The following is an 18,930-nucleotide window of genomic DNA, read 5'->3' on the forward strand; positions in this document are numbered from 1 at the left end:
GTTGCCCTTTGTTCAAATTTTTCAACAGTTTAAAAATCCTGACGAAGCGCCAGCTGCAGGAACAAAGCCGAACAAAGGTTAAACGATGCCAACAAAAGTCCAGATTTCTTGTTTCGTTAGGGCTTTGTTCCCCTTTAAGTGCCGTGTGACTGGACCATAACTAACAAGATGATCTGAGGAGCCACCGTGAACCAGTTTACTTTGTTTATTGCATTCATACTTTACGCAGTCTGCCCAGTTGTTTTTTCCTCTGTGTGCTTTTATTTACATTATTTTCAGAAATAAGATTTCTTTATTATAGAAAAGATAAAGAGTTGGCATTTCTTCCCAAAATACACTCAACAAAAATATAAACGCAACACTTTTGGTTTTGCTCCCATTTTGTATGAGATGAACTCAAAGATCTAAAACTTTTTCCACATACACAATATCACCATTTCCCTCAAATATTGTTCACAAACCAGTCTAAATCTGTTATAGTGAGCACTTCTCCTTTGCTGAGATAATCCATCCCACCTCACAGGTGTGCCATACCAATATGCTGATTAGACACCATGAATAGTGCACAGGTGTGCCTTAGACGGTCCACAATAAAAGGCCACTCTGAAAGGTGCAGTTTTGTTTTATTGTGGGGGGGGGGGGATACCAGTCAGTATGTGGTGTGACCACCATTTGCCTCATGCAGTGCAACACATCTCCTTCGCATAGAGTTGATCAGGTTGTCAATTGTGGCTGTGCGAAGTTGCTGGACATTGGCAGGAACTGGTACACGCTGTCGTATACGCCGGTCCAGAGCATCCCAAACATGCTCAATGGGTGACATGTCCGGTGAGTATGCCGGCCATGCAAGAACTGGGACATTTTCAGCTTCCAAGAATTGTGTACAGATCCTTGCAACATGGGGCCGTGCATTATCCTGCTGCAACATGAGGTGATGTTCTTGGATGTATGGCACAACAATGGGCCTCAGGATCTCGTCACGGTATCTCTGTGCATTCAAAATGCCATCAATAAAATGCACCTGTGTTCTTCGTCCATAACAGACGTCTGCCCATACCATAACCCCACCGCCACCATGGGCCACTCGATCCACAACATTGACATCAGAAAATCGCTCACCCACACAACGCCACACACGCTGTCTGCCATCTGCCCTGAACAGTGTGAACCGGGGTTCATCCGTGAAGAGAACACCTCTCCAATGTGCCAAATACCAGTGAATGTGAGCATTTGCCCACTCAAGTCGGTTACGACGACGAATTGGAGTCAGGTCGAGACCCCGATGAGGACGACGAGCATGCAGATGAGCTTCCCTGAGATGGTTTCTGACAGTTTGTGCAGAAATTCTTTGGTTATGCAAACCGATTGTTTCAGCAGCTGTCCGAGTGGCTGGTCTCAGACGATCTTGGAGGTGAACATGCTGGATGTGGAGGTCCTGGGCTGGTGTGGTTACACGTGGTCTGTGGTTGTGAGGCTGGTTGGATGTACTGCCAAATTCTCTGAAACGCCTTTGGAGACGGCTTATGGTAGAGAAATGAACATTCAATACACGAGCAACAGCTCTGGTTGACATTCCTGCTGTCAGCATTCCAATTGCACACTCCCTCAAATCTTGCGACATCTGTGGCATTGTGCTGTGTGATAAAACTGCACCTTTCAGAGTGGCCTTTTATTGTGGACAGTCTAAGGCACACCTGTGCACTAATCATGGTGTCTAATCAGCATCTTGGTATGGCACACCTGTGAGGTGGGATGGATTATCTCAACAAAGGAGAAGTGCTCACTATCACAGATTTAGACTGGTTTGTGAACAATATTTGAGGGAAATGGTGATATTGTGTATGTGGAAAAAGTTTTAGATCTTTGAGTTCATCTCATACAAAATGGGAGCAAAACCAAAAGTGTTGCGTTTATATTTTTGTTGTGTATGTTGGGTGTTGGTCAAATACAGTATCATAGCTTATCTATTCTCCTTAAGTAACCACTCATTTGACATAAAGTCATTCCAGTGATACCCAAAGCTTCTCTGGAGAGAAAGATGGTCTTCACCTCACTGTATGTCTCTGGTTGGAGTTTTCATCAAGTAGAATTTGTGTATTAATCCTGACCACATGTTTCACGTGCACAAATGGTTCTGAAATGTGAAATGAAACCAGTGGACGTTCCCTTGAAAATGTAGCACACCAGAATATTATCATTAAAGTGGGTGGTGGGCGTGGCCAGATCAGCATTGCATTTAGAATTTTCTTTGGTGTAAATGCACTAAAAATGTCCAACTAACATATGAAGAGAATACATTAACTTTGCTTTTTTCTTTTTTCTTCTGTAGTTCAGTGACACGCAGCTATTACAGAGGAGCAGCAGGCGCTCTGCTCGTTTACGACATTACCAGGTAAACCAGCATTTGACTGTTATTGTTTTCTAACAATAGAGTGTCTCAGCAGAAGAGTCAGGAATGTAATAATGCACTTTGTTTGGTGACGGTGGCAGGAGCCGTGTTACAGCACAGTGAGAATCAGTCTTGCATCAGAGAACGTGTCCGATAACTGCAGAGGGAGGAGGAACGGGGTGAGGTGTGGCGTAAAAGAGTGAAAATGTTTTCAAAAAGACACGCAGGAAAGTGGCATTTAATCACATACAGTGAGTGTATGTGATTAAATGCCATAGGACTACTTACAAGGAGTGACCTCATCTCTTGGCTGACTGCAACTATTTGACATCACCCTGCAGAGCCACACCCACGTTACCACGGAGACCAAGTGACTTGGTATATGGGTATAATGCTCAAGTTTGTTTGTTTGTTTTAAATAGTGACTAGGAAATGTTTGGGAACCCACACATACATAAACTAATTCTAAAAAAAAAAAAATAGAGGCCCAGTCTGAAAATAACATGAGGTTATTTGGATCTAATTCAATATTTCCAAAACGAGATGCACTCGATTTTAAAATGCTGAGAATCACAACACAACCACCATCATGGCGAACCCATACACTGCTGCATAATGTTCTGCTACGTAGATGACGAGACGGTGGATGTTCAAAGCAAGTTTGTCTGACGTGTTGATTCTCGCTCTTTTATTTACATATCAACTTGAGGAAATGTCAAAAATGCAAAGGATCAGATGTGAAGAAGTCGTTACCCGTGGATCTGCGCCCTCGCAGTTTAATCTTACTGCATGCACACTAGGGATACAGCCTTTTAATTTTTCTCCTCAAAAATTTCCTGTATCATATTAGGTGAGCATTTATGAATAAGTAAATACATTCTACTGACGTTTCAACTGCCTTTAAAAAGAAAAAAGTTCACCCATGAAACCATGTTTGCACACGTATGCAAAACCTGTTTGAATATGGGCAAGGTTACATAGCACTCTTGGCTTTCAACAAATTCTTAGCATGTGTAATACTTCAGTGGTGATTAGATTATATTGCTGAGTCATCATGCTTGTTCCCTTTTTTGCAGTGGCGGCGCCAGGAAAGTTTTGCTGGGGGGACTGGGGTAAAAGTTGGAGGGCTCCACAAAATGTTGTCGAAATGAACAATATATAGTAAATTGCTTTATAAATACCAAGGTATGTGCTTTTGTCACCCGTGCGCCTCTAAAATGTGGTATCAATGCACACGCACATCACTTAGAATGATTGCAAGTTCAGTAAACTTGCACATAGGTATAAATAAAGATAAGTGAAGTTTTAAGAGTGGCTGTAATAAATATTTAGGAAACCTAAATTTTTGGAGTATGGAGTTAAATTTGTCTCATTAATACTTGCAAATGCACAGAGGGTGATTTACAAATATCCTTTGATTTGTACACGTGCTTTGTGATGCACAAACACAAATTTCTGATTTGTAACTTGTGTGTGGGTTTTTACAAATAAATATTTATTTGCAAAACTGAAAATTCTGTTTGTGAAGGCTGATTCAGCATTGGTAGATCGCCGAACACACACATTCATCACTTTGCTCAGTTACGCAATATTGAGACATTCTCAGTGCAAAACTGCAGTTGAGATCCACAAATATGTCAGTCGCTATTCACATTATTGGCAGAATTATTGGGGGGGGGCAGAGGGAGGGCTTGGCTCATTATTGGGTGGGCTTAAGCCTCCCCAAGCCCCCCCTTGGCACCGCCACTGCTTTTTTGTTTATTATTTAACCAGGGTTCTAGTTTTTGGAAACCCACCAAAATGCAACTGAGTATACAAAGATTTCAAAGTTAGTCATAGGTGAACTTTTTAAATAAAATAAAATTAAAAAACATAGTGTGTCATTGTTTTCTAGCAAAAGCACCTCATTATGATACGGGACTATAAAGTTGCAAAAGAAACTGTATCCCTAATGGACTGCATTTATATAGCGCTTTTTCATCTGCATCCACAGATGAAACGTGTGTGATCGTACACACTCGAAGTGCTTTACAATAATCCTCACATTCACCCCGATGTGAGGGTGCTGCCATACAAGACACTCACTACACATCGGGAGCAGCTATGGGATTAAGTACCTTGCCCAAGGGGCCTTAGTGTTTTTCTAGTCAGGCTGGGATTTGAACTGAGGATCCTCTGGTCTCAACCCCAACACTTTAACCACTAGACCATCGCCTCCCCAAATAAACACAGATAAAGAAGGACTTCTGGAAACCAATCAAATATTTCTCTGTGAACTGCCTGATAATAAAGCTGTCAATTTTACACGTGTCCTGAGCTGGATGCAGCAAATGAAGGAAGTTGCTGCAATTTGCGTTTCGAAAAATGAACACTTTATTATGAGATAATTCACTCAGTAACAAGTGAATTAATGGATGACAGACTGTGTGACACCAAATTAGTGCGCTTGGTTTCAGTTTGTAAGGTTCCTGGTAGGTTCCCGGTTCAAACCCCACTGTTGCCACATTTCTCCATGTAATGTCGAGTTGTGTCAGGAAGGGCAAAACTTGTGCCAAATCAGCAGGCACATCCTCAGGGGATCTGCTGTGGCGACTTCGAGTGAAATGCAAAATCACAAAGGGACTTACTTATTTGTTAAAACAGCACTGGCCGTCCATTTGCACATCAGCTCAGTTAAGCAATAAAAAGCAGTGTTTGGCCTTGGTGGAGTTCAGCGCTGTGTCTGAGTGCTTTCCACTTTATCTTCCAAAAATTCACTTTTGGCATTCTGGCCAATATGAGCCAAGGTTTAAAGTTAATATTAATAAAAAATAGTTTTTGTGACTTTTCTGTTTCTCTGGCAAATTGTTGTATTGTATGTGACAGTTTTTCTGCATAAATAAGAACGTCTCCTGATATGTATTTGTTTGCTGAAAGAAGGCTCCAGTTCTGGAGTATTTGTCCAGTCAGAATTATTGTCAACCTGAATTTTAAATACAGAATTTTAAATAATTTAAAAAATAATATGATATTTTGTGTTTGAACTTATTGGGTAGCAGCCAAAGTAAATTCTTTTATTTGAAAGACTGGACAGAATTTGGGGTGTCAAATATATGCGGAGTGAACACACGGTCACTTCGTGTCTGAGCGTTTGGGAACTTGCCTGTGTACTTTAGAATTCAGTGAGGGGTCCACTTGTGGAGAGGCTGTGGATACATTTGGTTTGGTGTGAGGTATGAGAAATCTCCAGCCTCAGTACTATCACTGATTTACTACCAGTTTATTCTTCACCGAATTGTTTTCTTTTTATCTATCCAGTCATTGTGAAGACTGGACTTTATATGGTCATTCTGCTGTTGCATGTTCTCTGAGTCTCCTGTCATGGTGTCTAGCTGTGCCATAACTGATGGTCCCCCCCGCTGAGTCTGGTCTGTTTGAGGTTTTTTCCTATAAACAAAACACACGGATGCTGTGTTCACATGTTGATGTCAGAAGAACCATCACAGAGGTTATTATAGCAGAATTTCCCTGCAGACCACAGGTGACTGCATGAGGTGCGGTCAATTTTCAGTGATAACAAGGACAATAATTTATTTAACTAAAAGATACAAAAGAGTTTAAGTGTTTTGCGCAGCGTCATATTCAAACAGGAAACCCTGGTCCTGATAAATTAATTTCTTTGTGAAATATCTCCGGTTTGTTTTTCTTCCTCATTGAAGATAAAACAATATCTGGTTCGTCCTCGTCACTGCAGTCAGCACCAAAAGTTGAAAATTTTTAACTTTTGATGATAAATGCCATCGAGGTGCAAGGCTTCCACGCTCACAGCCACAGGTGGTGGAATTTTTTTCGTCACCCTCTCATTGAAAATAATTGAACATCTGTTTTTCTCTCTGCTGCTTACTGCCAACATGTGAACGCAGTATTTTTTCCTCTTACCAATGTTACTAATGTGTTGGCTCATGGGGTTAGTAATGGCCTAGTTCAAAAATAATGAAGCGTAACTGCTGATTTGCATTGCATTTGTCATGAACAAGGCATTATTTTATTTAGTACCATCCAGATTTATCTGTGAGCTGCCTATAGTCTCTTTGACAGGTACTGAAAATTTCATGGAAAAAGTCTGCACGGTTCCAGAGATATGCATGAAATTTACCCCAAAAATAGAATAAATTTTGTGTGACATTGATATTTAGCATTATCATTTAAAGTGGAATGTTAAAGAAATAACTTTGTATTTTGTCAGTTTGTTTGTTTGTGCTTCATACTAACACACAGTAATACATTTTTGTAAAGGTAGAAATGTAATTTCCTAGAAAAAACATCATGTTTCTAAAGCAAGGTAAAACTGTCACAAACGTATCGTTGAGAATAAGTCCTTGATTTATTTGTGTCAAAACCTTAGCTATATCTCCTACTCTGCTTCAATAGAATAATTATATTACTTGTTCAATAATACCAGGAACTAATGGACAGAATTTCTTTGTTTCAGGCTTCTGCAGACTAAAGAAGATACCTCCAACTCCGACTGAACCAAGACCAATAGAAATATTGAGACTGATATAACCATACCTAAAATGATAACATTTCACAAAAAATACCACTTTTAAATTTTGATGGTTATGTCATACTTTGGCTTCATTATTTTTGAACTAGGCCTAATGTGTTGAACTTACTTGTCTAATAACACTTTGAAGTAACTTATGATTTGTCTCGGTGTAAATTGAATGAAATTGAATTTTACATCAGGAAACAAAAATATAATGCAATGCTAAAATACCCTCAGCCGTATGAGCATATAATCAGTGAGAGTGTGTGTACAAAAAATGAGACCACCTTTTGACGCCTTACAATGGGTCAAGGTTAGCATCTTTGGACTTATCCGAGGTCTGTGTCCCAAGAATGCTCCCTGTGAATTTGAAAACCCTGGCAGTAGCAGGACTGGAGTTATGCTGAGCAAAGACAGATGGATGGACTAACGGACGCAAAGTCTATGCAGTACCCGATGGCCATGTTTTGGCCTCTGGTAAAAATTAAGCCATCAAATATAAATAAATAAATAATTATCACTTCTACACTGGACTTGAGATATCAGTCATTAAGAAACACAAACGGTGTTGTCGAGGATGTTAAATCTGTCTTGAGGAGGCGTTCTCAAAAATTGAGTGGCCGTTTGCAGCTGACGTTGAACAGCACCAAATGTGATTTACAGTCATATCCACTTGTGCCTGCTGTCCTGTTGTCTTGCAGTCGGGAGACATATAATGCTCTGACCAACTGGCTGACAGACGCACGAACGCTAGCGAGTCCCAACATTGTTATTATTCTATGTGGCAACAAGAAGGACCTGGACGCAGACAGAGAGGTGACCTTCCTGGAGGCCTCACGCTTCGCTCAGGAGAACGGTATCGTCCACATGTCAGCAGTGCACTTGTGTCTCATGCTGTCTTCGGTTTCCCTTTAATCCTGACTGTTTTTAATGTGTGTGATCGTACAGAGCTGATGTTTCTGGAGACCAGCGCTCTGACAGGAGAGAACGTTGAAGAGGGTTTCCTGAAATGTGCTCGGACCATCCTCAACAAGATTGATTCAGGTTCAGTGTCTTAATGTTGGCGTGCAGACGCATCTGTGTTGACTGTGTGTTGTTTATGGTTGTTGCTGCTTTCACAGGTGAGTTGGACCCAGAGAGGATGGGCTCAGGTATCCAGTACGGAGACGCTTCGTTAAGGCAGCTGCGACAGCCGAGAGGCAGCAGCGCACAGAATAAGCAGCAGTGTAACTGCTAGTGATTGGGGCGCGGCCCTCAGTCAGCCCACATGCCCAAACACACAGGACGTCCCCTCCAGGTCAGTGATCAGAAAAGGATCATATCACCGTAAGCTGTCAGTCACTCACCACGCTCCTGACACTCTCTAATTAACTCCTGACTTTTTTTTAAGGCTCAGGTGGATTTTTTTTTTTTTGTTTTTTTGTATGATGATTTTTAATGAATTATTTATTTATTTAATGGCTTATGGAGCGACGGTAAAATCCCAAATGTCTCAGGACCTGAACCAAATTTTTTTTTTTCTTTCCTTCTTCTTTCTAGAGTCTTGAGAAGGACCCTTTTTTTTCCTTTTTTTTTAAATCTTTTTCAGGGCCAAAATTGGACACGGATATTGCCTCCAATATGGGGTTCTAGCCAGACTCATTTTAGTGCAGTGTAAATTACGTGATCCCGCTTCCCGGCCGGGGGTCAAGTCCGCTGAAGCTATAGGGTTTTAAACCTTTAAAGTCTGTGCTCCACTGAAAAATAAAGCCATGAATAATGAGCCATGTATGGATTTGCCATAAAGTTCAGTGATTATTTGAATAATGATCGACATATAATTCTATCACGTATCCGCTATGACGAAGCCTCTATGTGTCTCTCTGTAGCTCACATGTGCCAGGAATCAGCCTTTAATGAGCCATGACTGACATGTCATTTGAGCCCCATCCAGCCTCGAATGGCTCATGTCGCCGCGTATGATCCATGTAACGTGACGTTGCATGGGTTTGGTCCAAACCTCCAGCCCTCCCACACTTCGTCCCTTTAAATTGTGGGTTTTCAATTCACAGCATATATTCAAAATGTTGTCGCATTTTTTTAAACGCAGTCCAAAAAAAGACGCTGCTGCACAGTCCAACCTGTGTGCGCATCCATGCACCAGACTGCAGTTCACCTGTGTTCCAGAGTCATTTAATGCGCTTCTTCTCACTGGCTTTATTTCTTCCGCAGCTTACTGGTGATCCAACTTTTAACTTTGTGTTCATCCGTTATTGTCTGCAAAATCACGCTTTTGTGCAGTAGCATTCTGCGTAAATGCTCATCTTCATTTTGACACCGGTGATCCAACTTTTAACTTTGTGTTTGTCCGTAATTGTCTCCAAAATCACTCTTTTGCGAGCTGCCGTTCTGCGTAAATGCTCATCTTGAATGTGAGTCATTGCGCCAGTGCGTACACACAGCGGAGCTCATCTAATCCATTATAACAAAAGATATTAAATCCAGTGGTGAGCACAGTTCCGCTAACTGCCAGTTAGTGAAGCTACCTTTTTTGTTTGCTGATTAGCTTTTCAGCTAACTTTGAAAACTATCAGCGGACTAATTAACTTACGCTGAATTTAGTTCTGATAACTTTTATACCTCTGACATATTTATGCGTGCATAGTGAAAAAAGCTTAACAGTTAAACACATTTGTAAAGCCTGAAATCATACATTTTAGTGCCTGCTTGTTACGTGTTTTGTAGCAGACACAGCTGTGAAAGGTAGAGCTCCATCTTCTGATAGCAGAGGAGAGCTGGCTACCAATGAGAAAGGAAGAGGGAGAGGGAAAAAAAAAATTTATTTCACACCATACAGACTTGCAGACGTATCAAAGGAGTCATGCACAGCAAAACAGTTTTGACTGTGGTTAAAATTTCAAGCAAACTAATTCCGGACAAGTTATTGAAATTAATGTCACGGCTGCCATTTTACAAAGTGAAAATATCAGCTATATGCTTTAGCTTTAAAGTAATGCACTAATTTTGAAGGTTTTAGCGTTTTACAGACACATGCCGAAAAGCATTATGGGAAAATTAGTTTCTTGTCATTAGTGGTTGGTCTATATATGTAAAACAAATACACAAGTTACTGTAAATTGTGTGTTGGTTTTTACAAATAATTCTGTATTTGTCTTTTTTTTTTTTCATTTGTTAAAAAAGGGCAATTTGAAAACTGAAAATTCTGTTTAAGTGATTCAGCACTTTTAGTGAATGTGTGGCAATGAACGGCAGTGTGAATACCGGTGGCAGTGTGAACCATAAGTCAAAACTATCTTGCTGTGCATGACTCCTGTGACACATCTGCAAGTCTGTATGGCTGTGAAATTTTTTTTTTTTGGTGCTGCCGTTCCTTTCTCTCTGGTCACCAGGTCTCTTTTGCTGAGAGAAGGCTGATTTGAGACGGAAGTACTGGCTTGTGGTTGTGTCAGTAGCTGCCAGTGTACCAGAGTCAATACTAAAAGTTATTGGCTTAGCTTTCCGCCGTAACTTCCGCTACATTTTTTAGGGGTTTATTGGTTTAGGTTTATAAAAGTTCACTTTTCAGTTAGCGGATTAACGGTTATCGAAGCTAACGTTTTGGCTGTGCCCACCACTGGTTAAATCTATCACTGTTGCACATACTTTTACAGCTGCTTATAAAGAAGGAATGAACATGCAACTGTTTTACCAAGCTATTACAATAAAAACAATACAAATACTCGTCTTTTAGGCTGTTCCAAATATGTTCTCCACCCAGTGGCGGCCAAGCCCATCCCCCCCCCCCCCCCCCCCCCAAGAATTCTGCCAATAATGTGAATAGCAACTGTCATATTTGTGGATCTCAACTGCAGTTTTGCGCTGAGAATCTCAATCAGTATTGCATAACTGAGCAAAATCAAATTAAATCAGTTTTATTTATATAGCGCCAAATCACAAACAGTTGCCCCAAGGCGCTTTATATTGTAAGGCAAGGCCATACAATAATTACAGAAAAACCCCAACGGTCAAAATGACCCCCTGTGAGCAAGCACTTGGCAACAGTGGGAAGGAAAAACTCCCTTTTAACAGGAAGAAACCTCCAGCAGAACCAGGCTCAGGGAGGGGCAGTCTTCTGCTGGGACTGGTTGGGGCTGAGGGAGAGAACCAGGAAAAAGACATGCTGTGGAGGGGAGCAGAGATCAATCACTAATGATTAAATGCAGAGTGGTGCATACAGAGCAAAAAGAGAAAGAAACACTCAGTGCATCATGGGAACCCCCCAGCAGTCTAAGTCTATAGCAGCATAACTAAGGGATGGTTCAGGGTCACCTGATCCAGCCCTAACTATAAGCTTTAGCAAAAAGGAAAGTTTTAAGCCTAATCTTAAAAGTAGAGAGGGTGTCTGTCTCCCTGATCTGAATTGGGAGCTGGTTTCACAGGAGAGGAGCCTGAAAGCTGAAGGCTCTGCCTCCCATTCTACTCTTACAAACCCTAGGAACTACAAGTAAGCCTGCAGTCTGAGAGCGAAGCGCTCTAGTGTGCGTCTACACATTCATACACCCAAAGTGATGAATGTGTGTGTTCAGTGATCCACCAATGCTGAATCATCCTACACAAACAGAATTTTCAGTTTTGCAAATAAACATTTATTTGTAAAAACTCACACACAAGTTACAAATCAGAAATTTGTGTTTGTGGATCACAAAGCACGTGATTCTAAGTGATGTGTGTATGCATTGATACCACATTTTGAGGAGCACGGGTGACTAAAACATATACCTTGGTATTTATAAAGCAATTTCACTATATATTGTTCATTTTGATGACATTTTGTGGAGCCCCTCCAACTTTTACCCCAGCCCCCTCCAACAAAAATTTGCTGGCACCACCACTGTCTCTACCTCAGCGCACGAGACATAGAGAGGAAAAAGGGTCCAGCTGAAACAGTCCTGTGATTCCAGAAGTGATGACAGGTGTTTTCAACTGCCAAGCTCTAATAGAAAATGATTAATCCTCTACAAAATAATTATTTTATATACAGTGTCCGGCGCACAAAGCAGATGAGATTGTCACGACGAAGTGCACGAGAGTCAAAATATGGAGCTAAATCAAGGCCAAAAGTTTTGTAATCTGAAAATAAAAAAAGATTGAAAAAATAAATTTGTTCTTGAATTTTATAATCTTTTAAAAAGTATTATCAAAATAAAAAAGTAAGTGTAAGATATATATTTTTCAGTTTAAATAAATTTTTGATTCAGCTCTGTAAATTTTTTTTTGATCAAATAGTTTATTTTCATTCAAATTTCTTTTTTTCGCCTTAAGCTCTTTCAGATCTTATTTTTTCAGTTTCAAACTTTTGGCCCTGTTCTGGCATGGGAGGGCGTGGCTTCGATTGAGAGGGGCGTGGAATTGTGAGTGACAGCAGAGTGATCAGTCCTCACATGGTGTTGCATTCAGGAAACGTGGGTACTTTGATAGATAATGACTCTGCTCCCGTCTCCATCGTTTATTTATTACGCGGCTGGCACGTGAAAGAAAATAGAGAGAATGAAAGCTTATTACGAGGCTTTAAACCCTCGAGATAAAGCTGTTTATTGAGATCGATGTGTAGCAGTTGGTTCAGTGGATCTGTATGTTGTACCGGATAGTGAATTTAATGACGATGTAACAAAGTTGACCGCCCGTAAATCCAAAACCAAAGCCACCCGGAACAGGGCTCCGGCTACCAGCAGTGTGAAGAAGCCCCAACGTTACAGGCGCAGCACCGTGGCACTGAGAGATCCACCGCTACCAGAAATCCACTGAGCTGCTGATCCACAAGCTGCCGACCAGGTGCCTCGTCGGCCTCCTGCAGAGCATCACAGCGGAGCTCTGAAAGCGGAGGTCGGTCTTGAAGTCCTGAGCGATTTCTCTCACCAGGTGCTGGAAGAGCAGCTTGTGGATCAGGAGCTCGGTGGATTTCTGGTAGCCACGCTCTCCCACGCCAGAACGGGGCCAAAAGTTTGAAACTGAACAAAAAATAAGATCTGAAAGTGGGAAAAAACGATCTGAAGGTGAAAAAAAGAAATATGAATGAAAATAAATTAGTTGATCAAAATAATTACAGAGCTGAATCAAAAATGTATTTAAACTGAAAAATATATATCTTACACTTATTTTTATTTTGATAATACTTTTTAAATGATTATAAAATTCAAGAACAAACATTGAATTTTCAGTTTCAAAATTTATTTTTTCAATCTTTTTTTATTTTCAGATTACAAAACTTTTGGCCTGGATTTAGCTCCATATCAAAATAGCCTGTCCTGTTCTTGTAGCCACCAGGTGCTCGCATAATGGGCTTTTAACAGCCTCGTTCTCACTACAAGCATGCCTCTAAAATCCTTGTTTGTCCTCGTAGTAACTCGTACACAAACTGCCCCACACTGTTGATGCTAAATTTTGAACTTCTTGAAATTAGTGCCACGCTCAGACATTAGCCGAATATTCTGCCACTAAGAGCCTCTGAGACACTATTCTCCCACGATTGTTGAATAACTGGACTCGTACCAAAAAACATGCTACATGGCTCATTATTCATCCTTCATTATTCAGTGGGACCAGGGCTTAAAATGTTATTGGCAAGCGTTATTGTGGATCATAGAACACTGAATGCAGCTGACTGCTGATCCCTATGAAGAAAATGAGAAATATGTTTCTTTAATTATTTGGTTGAAATTGCAAAGTAAAGCAAACGTAGGACTCTATAAGCTTGAAATACAATTAAATTAGTACATTTTTAGCAACATTTCAGTTCATTTTTTGGAAAATCCATGCTAGGCGAGACAGCCAATTTGAACCTGAGAGCCAGGTGGAAATTTGAAGTGCTGGGTGCCCAGCACCAACCACCGTAGCTAGAACCCTGCTCCAATATAAGGGTCATGTCAGCAAAAAGTAGCATTTCTGCATCGCCCCCTATTGGGGTGCCCAAAACTGTCTACTGCAAGTTTACAATTTTCTAGGACTTATTTCATTTTAGGCTTAAGAACCTACCATTTTGGAATTATTTCAATTTTGCCATCGACCTTTGACAAAAGAAAAAAAAATCTGGCAAATCTGAGATGGTCATATATCTTTTACAAAAAACTTTTAACTCCGTAGCTAACTCTACACAAAACATACTAATTCATTAACAATCAGAATGACTGAGAAAATTAACAAACATCTCGTAATAAAATGGATCAAGTCAGAATGACGATGATTGTGACATCTTTTAATGGCTATTCCACAGAGCGCGTTCCTTCTCGTTTATTCCCGAATAGCAAATCTGGGCACATTTTGAAGCATCATAGTAACTTCTTGATCCATCGTTGTCAATCTTGAACAAATGTGGTATTGGTAGTAGTTGCGGCCGTCGTCGGCACCAGATTAGAAATCGTTCATAGTACATGGTAATGTCTGGGTATGTGTTGTTTTAATGGCTTCAGTCATGTTCGAATTTACTTAAACGTGGTATTCATACTAAGTACTACTCGACATTTTATCCGATATGAGCAAAAAATCCTCTGTACAAAATCTGTTATAGGCGGTGTTTATTACATGGAAATCAATACAAAAACTTTGGGACTTTTTTTGTCTGGAGACTGCGAATATCTGGTTTATATGATGACGGTTTAGGTGAGTTTTACTGCACATTGGCCTGAACAATAAATTTACCTCTCAAAGCTTTGACGATGATGTTGGCTTCCATCCCACTCAGCTGACTTTACTTTCCCAAATTTTTCTTCTGTTTGGATCTGAAGGGAATCTGTACATCTTGAAGCCCTTGCAAATCTATTTGTGCATCCACAGCAACCCGTCATTTTCATCAAAAAATAAATAAATAAATAATCTGGATTTACCTACAGACAGATTAACTGCTAACACTATTTCGAACCCAAGATGGCACCAGGAGTCACGTGATCGATTTATTTTATTTTATTTTTTTTTTTTTACTCATGTCGCCACTCTCTATATCAAGGCACACTACAGTTTGTAAGCCAGCCAGTTGCCATGTCTGTACTTTATAAGCCATCTTGCTAGAAGGCAAGCCAGATCAAGCTGTTTCAGTTTTTGCACTTTTTTTGGATGGTTGGCGATCATAGTAGAACGGTGCCCTGTGGAATAGCACGTCTGCCATGAAAAAAATCAATCTGATTGTCTTGTACAGTTGTGTATGTGTGTGTGTGTGTGTGTGTGTGTGTGTGTGTGTGTGTTTTGACCCCAAGAAGCCAGTTGATGAGGTCAAATTGCTGAGGTCACTGAAGTACACTAAAAATCTTGTGAGCACAATCATTTCTTTTGTAACTGCCTGACAGTCACCAAGCTTGCCATCTGCGTCAGGCATGGCGACCCCAAGAAGCCTATTGAAATTGGTGTCAAAAGTCACTAAACTGTACCCTGTAAAAGCATCCATGGTAATCTGATCAGTGTTTGATCAGAATGATTCCACTCTGGAACCTTTTCAAATAAACGCAGATTCTTGCTGACCATAACTATGATGCACCACATGGTCGCAGCTGAACCGCAAACCCGAGAGTCTGTACAGTTGATCTGAACTCAATCCGACTGTAATTTTTATTTATATATTTCTTACATTAACGATTGAGTCATTGTCTTCTCCTTTCAGCTGTAGGTGTTTTTCGGAGTGTGAGACTCCCTTCAGGGTCACACACCTCGGATCACCTGGACTAGTGGCCAAGGCGTCCACGGCAACCCCTGACCTCTGGTAAGAGCGTCTCCATGCCTGAGGTGGACAGTGTAAACACGCTGCGATGACACAGGAGATGATTCCTTCTGGTTTCTCAGCTTCTTACCAGATGAGTCAAGGGTTGTGTCTCCTGCTGTTTTATCTGTGCTTTTAGCCTCATCTGCTCCACCCAGCTTCCAGTATTTGCACAATCTTGTCTGTCAAATGTTTTGTGTATATTTCCTCATTACTCTGGTCAGTGCTGCTTGCATTTAAATTATTTATTTGATCATTTGCACTGAACACTTCTGTTGCGTTTTGTTTTACAGTACTGTGCGAAAACTGTAGGCACAGAAATAATGAAGCTGATATGTAGCTGATAATTATGAAGTAAACCATGTGACCACTTTTAAAAAGTGTTTAGGTAATTAGATGGCTTCCTGTAGCATGTTTTTTCAAAAATCTGGTTGTATTTGATCAGTGATTGTTTTGGTGACATACTGGACAGTAAAACAAAGTAGTTACCAGAAACAGGGGGATACATTAGGTTTTTTGTGGAAATGGTTGTTGGTACATTAGATAGATGTGGAAGCTTTATTTGGCATTTGTACTCACACGAACGTTTAAGTACATTGGAATCCTTGTACAGAGCTTGCGAGTAAATATAAAGGTATAAAAAGGATACACCTGAAAAAAGAAATGTATTACAAAGTGTCATTATAAAATTAATTACTATTAATGTCGTAGGGTGCCTAAAGCATTTTCCACGGTACTGTATTTTTAAAAACGTGCACAGTACTGATCTCTGTAAAGGTTCCTGCACTTTTGTCAAGCCTCATTCTAAATGAAGCAGTTGGATTTACTTTTTTAGCTCTAAATACAGAACCTTTTAGTCACTCTGTGTGCAGCACTGAGTTTGGGTGGTAATGCCCTCGATGTGGCCCGCTAGCTTGACTAATTTTACTGTATGTGGATCTACATTATTCTCAGTCATTGGGAGGGACGTGGTCTAATCACTGCATTTGAACCGTTAGTCATGTTGAAAGCACAAAATGTTATTTTACTATAAAAGGTCGTATTTGTTCAATTTCGTGGTTCTCAAACTCAGCGTGCAGGAGGTTTTTTGTAACCGTTTTTGTGATGCTGGAAGACGTAAAGGAGGACTCTGATATTTTTCAAGCTGGGCTGTATTTGTGTAGGTTTTTGAATTGTTTCCGTCTGGACAACATAAATACATAAGTAATCTGTGCAGTATTGATTTAGAACACAAACATGCTGCAGTTAAATGAGAAACTAAAACCACACTTCGTAACTACTACTTGTTGCTACTGAACAGGTGAAAATGTTATTAGAAATGTCTGGTAGCCTGGGGAGGATCCATACTAAGAGAAACTTGCATGTTTACCTCTCTAAATGTAAAGAAAGTTTTTAAAATTGCTTATACAACTAGCTACTTACCTTAGCCTTGCAGTTGTCCGGTGGCACCGGTGTACACAGAACCATTACGAGTTAGTTGCCAATGAGCTTGTTCTGTACCTCAATATTGGAACAATTAAAATGGTTTGTCCTGAGTGAAATGCAGTTACCTGGTAAAAAAACACTTACTTGCTTTTGATATCTTCCTTCCTGCTCAGGGTCGGCCACAACAGATCTGTTTAGGGTGACCAGATGCCCCACTTTGTGCCCCAAATTGAACCTTTTGTTTTAGAAGCAAATACACTGTTTGGCCACCACACTGCCAAACTTAATCAAGAATGGGGTTTTTTTTTAGCCCAGGTTTAAAAATACTGGAGTCCCCCTTTAAGATGTGGGCAACCAAGATTTATTAGGACACGGACACACACAAAAAAAAAACACCTAAGATGGACTTTTTTATGTGGTACAAAAGGAAAGCAGGTGATCATCACACATTTATAAGTCAGATGACTTTCATCGGTTGTTTAGTAAAACTGTTACTTAGATTTTATGTTCCAGACTGTTGTGCTCTAAAAGCATCTAAAATGATGTGTTCTGGGTGTGTTTGACCAGGTTTAAATTAAAAGTTGTATCAAAGAGGAAATTTTTGGGTTGCTAAACTGAAGCCAACAGAAAACATTTGTGAAGCTCCACTTTGAATGTTCTTCCCCCACAGCGGTTTACTTCTGTTTGTGTCCCCACTCCTCAGAGAGGCATTGGTACTGAATCATGCGACGGTTGTTGTGTTGGCTTTGATCTTGCGCGTCATCCTGTTGAGGTTTCACTTGTTGAACTGTGGCGCAGCACTCTGCCTTGGACAGAACCAGGGAATTTCCACTGCAACGATTTCCGTTCCGTGTAAGACTGAGGGTCTGTGGAGCTGCTGGACGGGAATCTAAAAATACTCCAAACTTTGCCCTAATGTTGAGTCAAAGGCACGAGGAGAGCAGAACTGCGTTTTCCTCCTGCCTCCTCTTCAAACTTTGGCATATATCCCCAAACTGTATGACTCTGAGGGGAAGAAGGTGAAAGGAATAAAAGATTCCATTCCCTCTAACAGAGCATCACATGTGTTCTTCTGCAAGTGCACTTTTACTTTTTTGTTAATATCCTGTAACTATAGACTTGTACATTTTACTTGACCTGTGTACTGTAATAAAGATTTATTGTAGATGTCAGCCATTCTTAATAAACAACTCTGGTTTTTGTGTTGTCGTCACACTATCAGACTGCTGTTCGTGAAGCTGCTGATTTGGATGAATATTCACACTGATGCAAAAATGTGTAATGCGCTCATTAAATATACCCACATCATTAACACTTGTCCTGTAATCAAACAGTTGTTGCTTAGTAATAAACAGTCAACCCAAATACTTGTATAAATCTCAAACTGTGCTGTAAATATGTTTCTGTCTACTGAGGATGAATATGGCTCTGATTGTAATTACATAAGTCTGAGTAAACTGCTTGTTTGAGTTCATAAGTGTCCTGGATGTTTATAGAACAGCAAACCTGTTTGTGTTACAGACAGGTGGTGGTTGTGCCTGTCAGCGTAATCACAATCTTTTGTTCAGGCGTACAGAGACGCTTTTTGAATTGCTCATGTTTAACAGTCTTAGGATAAAGTACAATACCAGGAAGCTCAAGATCATGCTGCTCTTCCTTCGCACGGGGTGGGTTGTTGCTTAGGTCAGAAGGTCACAACTACATTCACATTTCATGTATAGATTCAGAGTAATTTCATATTTAAATTGGGGATAAAAAAAATGAATATTTTCTTAGAGCAACAAGGAGAATCGTCACCGTCCATTCACAGTTTGTCTAAAATATCCTTATTTAATGTTTTTGCTTTTCTTTAAAATTAAGTTGTGG

At 40.3% G+C, this 18,930-nt stretch overlaps 1 protein-coding gene across 1 annotated transcript in view; it reads left to right on the top strand.

Annotated features, from left to right (window-relative positions):
• Positions 1-18,231, top strand: part of rab4b (RAB4B, member RAS oncogene family) — a 30,960-nt gene extending 12,729 nt beyond the window's left edge. Inside the window, exons 4-8 of the mRNA XM_034169244.1 lie at positions 2,330-2,392; positions 7,619-7,773; positions 7,866-7,961; positions 8,039-8,214; positions 15,544-18,231. Coding sequence (XP_034025135.1) covers positions 2,330-2,392; positions 7,619-7,773; positions 7,866-7,961; positions 8,039-8,154 — 430 coding nt within the window. The 3' untranslated portion in view covers positions 8,155-8,214; positions 15,544-18,231. The remainder of the gene's footprint in view (positions 1-2,329; positions 2,393-7,618; positions 7,774-7,865; positions 7,962-8,038; positions 8,215-15,543) is intronic.
• Positions 18,232-18,930: the final 699 nt, after the last annotated feature.

This window comes from Thalassophryne amazonica, chromosome 4, assembly GCF_902500255.1.
Source record: "Thalassophryne amazonica chromosome 4, fThaAma1.1, whole genome shotgun sequence".
Classification (NCBI taxonomy): Eukaryota; Metazoa; Chordata; class Actinopteri; order Batrachoidiformes; family Batrachoididae; genus Thalassophryne; species Thalassophryne amazonica.